Source organism: Hibiscus syriacus, unplaced genomic scaffold (genome assembly GCF_006381635.1).
Source record: "Hibiscus syriacus cultivar Baekdansim isolate YM2019G1 unplaced genomic scaffold, ASM638163v2 tig00110647_pilon, whole genome shotgun sequence".
Lineage (NCBI taxonomy): Eukaryota > Viridiplantae > Streptophyta > Magnoliopsida > Malvales > Malvaceae > Hibiscus > Hibiscus syriacus.
In genome coordinates this window covers 491,648-500,883 of record NW_024062811.1, presented here as the reverse complement: position 1 = coordinate 500,883, position 9,236 = coordinate 491,648, and the positions used below count along the sequence as shown (strand labels likewise).

General features: G+C 36.4%; 2 protein-coding genes and 1 non-coding gene across 4 annotated transcripts; 1 reads left to right on the top strand and 2 right to left on the bottom strand.

Annotated features, from left to right (window-relative positions):
• The first annotated feature begins 2,733 nt into the window (after positions 1-2,733).
• Positions 2,734-5,892, top strand: LOC120137073 (ubiquinol oxidase 4, chloroplastic/chromoplastic-like). Of its 2 annotated transcripts, none has more exons than XM_039152931.1 (9): positions 2,734-3,041; positions 3,129-3,321; positions 3,437-3,530; positions 3,719-3,834; positions 4,046-4,154; positions 4,626-4,694; positions 4,961-5,032; positions 5,118-5,165; positions 5,450-5,892. In XM_039152931.1, the coding sequence occupies exons 1-9, from the start codon at positions 2,902-2,904 to the stop codon at positions 5,686-5,688; spliced, it is 1,080 nt and encodes a 359-aa protein (XP_039008862.1). In that variant the 5' UTR covers positions 2,734-2,901; the 3' UTR covers positions 5,689-5,892. The 2 variants fall into 2 exon arrangements, with proteins under 2 accessions (XP_039008862.1, XP_039008863.1); XM_039152932.1 differs by lacking the exon at positions 5,450-5,892 and adding an exon at positions 5,387-5,405 and having other exon boundaries at positions 5,118-5,268.
• Positions 5,893-6,089: 197 nt separating this feature from the next.
• Positions 6,090-6,221, bottom strand: LOC120137111. The gene has a single exon (XR_005517411.1). It is a non-coding gene; the product is annotated as a small nucleolar RNA snoR111 (small nucleolar RNA).
• A 1,327-nt stretch (positions 6,222-7,548) lies between these two features.
• On the bottom strand, positions 7,549-8,751 carry LOC120137033 (1-aminocyclopropane-1-carboxylate oxidase-like). Its single transcript, XM_039152903.1, has 3 exons — positions 8,548-8,751; positions 8,194-8,420; positions 7,549-8,104 (listed from the first exon to the last, which is right to left on the bottom strand). Exons 1-3 carry the CDS (start codon positions 8,653-8,655, stop codon positions 7,765-7,767), a joined length of 675 nt encoding a protein of 224 aa, XP_039008834.1. The 5' UTR covers positions 8,656-8,751; the 3' UTR covers positions 7,549-7,764.
• Between the last annotated feature and the right edge of the window lie 485 nt (positions 8,752-9,236).

Genomic DNA, 9,236 nt, shown 5'->3' with positions numbered 1-9,236 from the left:
GTTTCAGTAAAGATAAGAATCGAAATCAACATTCATAGAGCTTCAAATCGAACCTTCAATACTTTCATTTCTTCATGGTTCCCAAAATGTGGGTTTAGTGGGGGGTTTATAAAACTATAACAAACCAGCCTATTTTTAAAAAAATTAAGCTTTAAGAGATGTTCTAAATTCCTTCATAAACTTCTCAACAACGTTAGTAATCTATATATCAATTTTTTCTTAGTGAGAGTAGTTGGAGAAAGCTTCAAGAGCAAGGGGAAGGAAAAATTTACCTTGAGTTGAGCCTTGGACACTTTCAGCAGCTTAGAAATCAAAGTTTGCATACTTCTAACTGAACTCTACCACATGTAGATCATTAAATAAGTTTTGGTAGGTTGTATGAGTTATGAAGCATGTTTATGGTACTTTGCATCTTTTGATGTTTTCAGCATGTTAAAAACCTATTATGATCTATTTTAATACTCATAAGACTTTAATAACAATTGGGACCCTCAGTAGAGCGTTTGGGTAGGAAAGTTAGCATTTTTCGTGCTTAAAATAAGGCATTTATGAGCACGAGTATCGGTACTTGAGGAATAATACCGATATTATTCTTCAGATGTTAAAAAACAAAAGGGATTTTGAAACAGAAGTATCGATACTCCTTCAATGGGTATCAATACTATAGATAAGGTATTCATACTCGTAGTTTGGTATCGATACCGAGTTCACTTAGCAGATTCCAGTAGGCAATTTTGGTACCGATACTCAAGGGAGTATTTATTCTAGTATCGATACCAATTAGAGGTATCACCACTGAGGTATTTTTCAAAACATTAAACCTAATTTTGGTATCGATACTTAGACCAGTATTAATATCCCAACACTAGAGTATCGATACTCTACCAGGAGTATCAATACTATTTCCCCCTTATCATCATAGCTCATTCAGTCAGTATCGATACCAAGAGGTGAGTATTGATACTAAGGGGTCAGTATCGATACTAAAGGGCCAACATCGATATCAACATATAGTTTTGGATAAATAATCCAATGATAAAGGTTTAGACTTGAAGGGTCCAAAAACATCATAATATCAACAGATAAAACTACAAGTGAGAACTTTAATAAACTCATAACATCTAGAAATAATAACAACTATGATAACATAAAACTAGCATTGTTTGACGCTCGGGAAACATCCAGGACACTTGAGTCTCTTTAGAAGAATACGCAGTAAGTTGGATATCCCAATCAGTGCCAAGGAACTTTAGTAGCCGATTGGGCATCTGCCGTAGATGTCCCAAGACTCGACAGAGTAAGTTGGCCATGTGTACGTTTCTGTTGCAGCTCCGGATCTCACCCTAGATACCCGAGGGTATCTCAAAGAGGCTAGAGGGGTGTGTGAGCTCCGAGATACAGAATCCTCAATCGCACCATGATGCATATTTCAGCAGTACATATCATTATTTTACATGTATTCATACATGTGCCGCTAGCTAGCTCATTAAGTGAATGCATGTAGTATAGTACAATTATTAGTATGACACTAGGCTCGTAAGCTCAACGTTCAGAATGTGTTTCTGTGCAAAGGTTCATAGGTGACCAGTAGCGGAGTATTATCGTCGTTAGTCGTTCCAACTCAGTAGAGATTCAGAATACGTCTTGATCTTGTTTAGAGGGCATGTACTATTGTAGACCCTATCTAGGTCAAATGTAACTCTATTTTGATTTTAAACTCATCGTTGTATTATATGGAAAATTTTGGGAGCTCCCCGTACTTGTAAATCCAGTTTATTTATGTTTTTAATTTATTGTTATGGATGGATTTTGTGTATCACATTTTACAATCATTTTTTACGAAAAGTTTTGGGTCAGCCACTCTGGTGGTCCCGTGTGACATCATGACAATAATTTTTGGGTCGAACTGGATTAGAGTGTTACATGTCATTTCTTTAGCATCACTGATTAATGTTCCAACACAGATATGGCATCCTTCCCGCTTTTGATTTTGTTCGTCACTCTTTATTATAACTCTTTGAATCCCCATATCACGAGCAAAAGATATTCCTTGAATAACTCCTAAAGCTTTTGTTATGAAAGACGATGAAACTTTGAAATTTACTTTGTGGCTCGAACCTAAATTTTGACCACAATCATCTCGAACAATGAAACCCATGTAGGATCTATTTTATGTGTAGGAGAAGCTAGCATTGACATTTGTCTTTGCATATATACTGTGAGGAGTTCAACTGATAGTTGCATGTGTATGCGAATGTCTCAACGCAGAAGACAGAGAAGTAATCTCTATAAAATGACTAGGGATTTAGGTAAGCGTCTTTCATGGAACATTACAACATTTACCTTAGATAAAAAAAATTATGACATTTCATATTTTGTTCATAAAATATTATTTGATCAATTGTATTAATAGAAGAGAGATGGGAGGAAGAGAAAAAAAATGTTGGTAAACTTGGTTCTAAGAGATGACGTCGGATAGGGATTTACAACTTCATGAAAATAGGGAATTGATTTATGGTCGCGTACTGGAATTTTTATGATTTCCTTATTTTATAATGAATTTACAGCTTGATTAAATATTTTCATTCGAAAAAAAATCCCTTCGAACAAGCCAAACAAATGCTTGAAAGTTGAAACCCATCGTCTTCTGTAATGGACCCAAAAGCCTTGCAAGAAAGCCTATTTCCACTATAAAAGTCGCATACAGCGGACTAAAACGGGAATATGCGCCCACCTAAAACAGCCTTCCACTGCCAAACTTAGAATCTCCAAAGCCGTAGTAGGACAAAATTATAACTAAACTTCTGCTCCCATTTGTTAATCGCCAATTGCTACTTTCCGTTTGCCTTTCTGAGTTTATTTGTCTTTTTCCCCCCACAGAGCATAACAAATTTCGACGTGATGAATCTCTCTTCTTCGGCGTTTGCAATCTCAGCATCCTCCTTTCCCCTCAAAGCTAAGAATCCTAAAACCCGTGTTCCTTTCAATTTCCAAAATCCTTTGCGTTGCAGCTCCCCATCTTCCATTCGACCGCTATCCAGGTAATTTGTTCGACTGATCCTTCAGTTCCCCCATGTTGTAATTAAAAAAAAGGATTAGTTTATGGGCTTTTACTCGAATGGTTGTAGGAAGTTGTATCCAGTCAAAGCAACAGTCCTGCAGGAAGATGAAGAAGAAGTTGTCGTAGAAAGATCATTTCCGACGAAAAGTCCCCTAGGAAATGAGATTGAAAAAGTAGGGGAATCACCTGCGAATTCATCTTCTAGTGGTTTGGAGAGATGGGTCATTAAGGTTGAACAATCTGTGAATATATTCCTCACGGTAAAATGATTTTATTTTCTTAATTTTTGTTGTAATTACTGTAATTCAAATTGAACCCCTTATTTTTCAGCCAATTTTGATTTGTTATTGATGTTGGTAGAACTTCTTTTTTCAGGATTCAGTTATAAAGATACTTGATACATTGTACCGTGACAGAGATTATGCCAGATTTTTTGTGTTGGAAACAATTGCTAGAGTTCCTTATTTCGGTAGCAACTTTTTTCTTACATCCTTAATTCACTGTCCTCATTATACCAGAAAAAAAGTGTACTTGTGTGAGGGTGTTCTTATTTGTTTTAACAGTTTGCTTGAACTTGCTGACATGATCTTCCATTTCCTGGAGATAATTCAAAGGGTTTTCTTGATATTTGGGTGTTGTTTTATGTCTTTATGGCAGCCTTTATATCTGTCCTGCACTTGTATGAGAGTTTTGGTTGGTGGAGGAGAGCGGACTATCTAAAAGTGCATTTTGCTGAGAGCTGGAATGAGATGCACCACCTGCTAATTATGGAAGTAAGGTCCTTAAATGGTTTAATTCTAATATAAACCGTGATTAGAATGAGATGATTTCCAGTGAGTTGAATAGAAAATTATAATTGATGAAGATAATAGACAGTTTCTTCAATGTCGCATTAAGGTGAAAAAAGAAAAACCTAGCATGGTGCATACCATTCTTATAATGTTGTCTCAGTTACATGACTTCTCTTATCACATTTGGTCACAGGAATTGGGAGGGAATTCTTGGTGGTTTGACCGCTTTCTTGCTCAACATATAGCATTTTTTTATTATTTCATGACAGTCTTCATGTATGCCTTAAGCCCCAGAATGGCTTGTAAGTACTTTTATCTGGATTTCACTTTGCACAATGCCTCTCACTCTTCTGCACATGCATGTACACACATGCTGTTTGGTTTCTTCTGGCGTCTTCATTCGGCATGATGAAAGGACGTTTCCTGCTCAATTAAAGCCCTTACACACTAATGAGCTTGTAGGTGAAACCTATTGATGGTCATCAGCAGTTATTGAGACTAAAATTGCCATCTAACTCGGTAGTTATGCAAAGGGATGTTCTTGCATACAACCATGACACAACAGCCTGCTGCCTTAACTTCAACCTATTTATCCGTTTTAACTAGAAAGAGACCAAAGAGAATAAAGGGATTGCTTTATACATCTTAACCTCTGTTTAGTTTGAACACAGAGAATTTCTACTCTGCTGGTTTCTTAATATTCCCGAAAATCCCCCCACTTTAACTTATCTGTGGTGCTTAATTTAACATATTTGGTTTCATGATTATTGCAGATCACTTTTCTGAATGTGTAGAGAGTCATGCATTTGAAACCTATGATAAATTTATCAAGGTCCAAGGAGGTACGTTGACAGCTTTTTATTTCCTGATCATCAATCTTAAGCTAGTTTGCAGTTGTACATGAACCATTTGTCACATTAGACAATAAGCTCTAGTTTCAAGTTATCCTGCGTATCTAAGTTAATTGGTCACAGGCAACAAATTGATGTTAAGGGTTTTTTTGACAGGTCTTAGATTGTTTTCATTGCATCAATACATTTCAGTTTTAATTGTTTAACTGACTGCCTTTACCCAATTTTTATCTGATATTTCTTTTGTTTTTTTTTAGACGAGTTGAAAAAAAAGCCTGCTCCCAAGGTTGCTATCAAGTACTATACCGGAGGTGATTTGTATTTGTTTGGTGAGTTTATCCTTTTGCTTGATATGGTTCAGTATTTTAATATCTCATATTGGGGTTTAACAATTCGTCCACATTTCCCGTCCAGATGAATTTCAAACTGCTAGGGCTCCTTGTTCACGAAGACCAAAAATAGGTAACGGACAAGATTTTTCCTCCACAATCCTACTTTATCACATTGCAAAGCCTATATGTGTTGCATTGTTACAGAATAAGTTAATTAGGAATTCATTCTTTAACTAGATACAGTGCTGTCTATACGAGTGTGATTTCTGCATCAAGTCAGATTGTAGTAATCATAAAGACATTAATAATGGCCTGCATAGGGTGTGACAATAAACTATAGGAATCTAGTTGCTAAATTGTTGATGCAAACTGACAGAAGTGGTTCGTATTTTGATGTCCGTTCACCCTTCACAGATAATTTGTACGATGTGTTTGTGAATATTAGAGATGATGAAGCTGAACATTGTAAGACAATGAAGGCCTGTCAGACTCACAGAAACCTCCGGTCTCCTCATTCAAATGAGGATGACTTTGAAGACATGCCTGATTGCATGCTTCCTGAAGCAGATTGTGAAGGAATTGTAGACTGTATAAAGAAATCTTTCACGTCCACTCAAGAAAAGCAAATGGAGACAACTGAGAGAAATAGATAGAGTACTCATGCGAGTATACACATAGTGCGACATGAGATGTATAATGTTTAAGAAAATTACATAGCTACAATATTATTGCGTTTGATCCATAAATGTAGGTTTCTGTTTTGAATTTCGGATATCTTCCCTGCTTAGAAGGAAGGATTCCTGCTAGACATGGTTAAAGGCCATCTTGTAATACAAAGCAATACGTTGATAGTGATTACAGTTTGTGATTTGTGTAAATAGCATTGTTGAAGTCATTCTCTTTTCGGTTCTCCAAAATAAGTGAATATCTTATTGACACTGGGCTAAGGTATCACATGTGCCCCTCTGGACTTTACTAGTTTCCATATAAGAAATGCAATGTGAAGAAAATCCAGAAACAGTGGGGAAAAAGAGGGGTATGTGAAGAAGAAAAAGTATGGATGAGCAACAATCAGAGCGTCAATGGAGAAATGACGACTGAAACGGTATCTCGGCCTTTGAATTTGATACACCTCACTATTCTTTCCCATGAAGAGACAATCTTATATAATGTCTCCCCTTTTCAAACGGAACTGAGGTTTTCGGACGAATATTTTGGCACTGAGCAAGGAAATAGCAAAAACAGATTGAAGAAGCTCTACAGGCAACGCAAAGGATCAGTAATGTGTAGGAGCAGTTGAAGTAGGGTGGTGTTTCCTATGGGTTATAGCCAGGCTTAACCTAACCCTAGACCGCACGCTCCTGTCAATGATTACCATAATACCCTTTTTGAATTACTACTATTAAATTCCGGGTATACTGACTGCACATCTGTTTGAATGGGCTGTTAAAGTTGGGACATGGCCTAATCCGTTTGACCCCAAGTAACAGCCCACTGCATTTCATCGTTCTCACTTATTAAGGAGTTGCATAAATTAGATGTTTGAACCTCCTCCCTGCCAAATCACAAGTAAAGACATAAGTGGATATTATTATCACTATTCTTCTTCTTCCTGACATAACAAGAAACCATGCAAATATCAAATTGAAATTGGATTTACTACGCGCTTGTTAATCCGTTTTGAGACTTAGTAATTTACATATAGTGAGTTTGGTTGTGAAACTCCCTATCAGTAGGCCTATGAACCATTTTATTTGATTCCCAAGTAACTAGGCATTTAGAAACAATAATGATGTTCTGCCTCTAGACTCAAAGTCACCAGGGTAATGATGGCCCTGAGAAAAAGTAGGATGATGATGAATGATGGTGGAACTACATGTTCTATTCATAATTTCAAACTTCACCCACTTGGCCTCTATCAATGATCGATGCTCTTATGGGGGTTAACAGACACTCCAGCAAGACTCAGAGGACATATGCTATACGAATTCCCATAATTTTAAGATCAACAAAAACGTGTATGTGTACATTACGATGACATGTTGATACATATGCCAAGTGCAGAGCCACGCTGGAAATTTTACGTCCTACTTTCAGTTTCCAAAAGGAGGACAGGGAAAGTTGTTAGTATTAAATATACACTAACACAGGTTTATGCAGACCATTAGAGTCAAAACCAAGTATTTAAATTACATGTAAAACAGGGTCGCAAAGGTGCCGCTTTCCTTATTTGAAAATGAATATAATTAAGCCGAGGAGGCAGGGAGAATGGACTAAAGGCTATAGTTTGCAATCTAAAAAAATTATTAATATTAATAATTTGTGTAAAAATATATTTGTATTCGACACATGCATCCGAGTGCAACTATAAATTATTACTGTGGACCGACATAAAATATTTAAAATATTAAAGACAGAAATGAGACAGTAAGTTATAAAAGCCTAATAAAGCCAAAACAGAATCTTGAAGACAAATTGCATATCAGATATAATATGGCCACTCAAAACATGTCATTTAAATCACAGCCACTATCGACCAGGTTTCATATAAAACAGAGGGATTCTTAGTCCAAGCTTATTTGAACTACTAAGATCCACACCTGCTAGCACTCACAAATTCCACAACTGTAATAATTTAACATAATAATTTATACGTAAGCCGACTAAACTTATTAACAGAAACACACTGCTAAATTAAACCCGTTTCTCAAAGGAAAACAGTTGCTTTGTTATACCTCAAGCTGGTCACCAAGGTTGACGACGATGGAGTGTTTCATGGGAAGAACATCGATCCATTGTTCATCCTTGAGAAGCTGAAGGCCGCTGACCTTGTCATCTTGGAACAGTAAGATGATTCCACCAGCATCAGTGTGAGCCCTGAGTCCCTTGATCAGGTCTGGTTTGGGGCATGGAGGGTAGTTGCTGATTTTGGTTCCAAAGTTTGGCCCTTTGGACCCATAGAACACCTTTTTCAGGTAACCAGGCTCCAACCCCATATTCTCGCACAACAAGTCCAAAAGTTGCTCTGCAAGCTTCTCCAACTCCACTGCGAATTCCTTCATCACCTTTCTGTTGTAAAAACACAAAGTGAACCATGTCAGTTAAAAACATAAAGACCCTAACCGTGTAAGAAAAGAAAGTGAACTCTGAAGTCTGACCTGTAATCTTGTTCAAGATCAGGAATTTCAGACATGTTTGATTCAGGCAAGTGGCGCAAGAAGAGGGTGCTTTCCCAGTCCATGTCATTGATCTCAGATTGAACAGTCTCAAGACCCTTACTGGCAACCATTTCTTTGAACCTTTGCTCCATGCACTTTCTGTAGTGCTCCTTTGTCTGCCTCTCCACTGTGTCGAGCAGCTCATGAGATATCCCATGGTTCACCAGCTTTTCAAGAAAATAGCAAAGGATTAGAAGCATTATTATAACCTATTACGAATCCAATTAGTAAAAGTTGTAAACTGCTACATATGCTTGATTTAGTATAAAACACATATTTCAGAGCATTTAGTACCTCAAAGAAGCCCCAATTCTCACAGGCATCGCTGATCATTTCCATGGCGGTTGCTCTCTCCTCGCCATTGAGTTTGGAGAAGTCAATTACAGGAAAAGTGAGCTCCATTGTTGGTCTGAGGATCTTACTAATGTGTTGCTCTGTTCTTTTCAAGGCGTGAGTGACACGAGGTTCTGGGGAAGTGCAATTTATAGGCACATAATGAGGGCCAAAACTGGTGAAATTGAAAAAATTACAAAATGAAAATGTAAAGAGATTAAACATAAAAGATATTTCGACTGAAAAAAATCCAAAATTTATGCGAAGGATAAATAATATTGCTTGTACCGCTGTTTAAATGTTCAATGTATAAGCAGAGGATTAAATATTAGAAACCAAATAAACAAGGCTGTCACTGTCAAATTAGATGACGCTATTGTTAAATGTATTTTACATTAATATTAATTGTATTTATTTTTCATCACTGGTAAAGTGGTAATGGTATTTTATTTATCATTGATTATATATATTTTATTTTTTATTATTTAGTTTGTACATTTTAAAGATTTTAAAAGAAATGATTGGTTGATGTGAACAGGAATGTACATTTAAATAATTATAGAAATAGTATCAAACTATTATTAATTAGAATAAAGAATCTAATATTATTTATTAGATCTTAATTTAATTAGTTTTTTTAAAGATCAAAA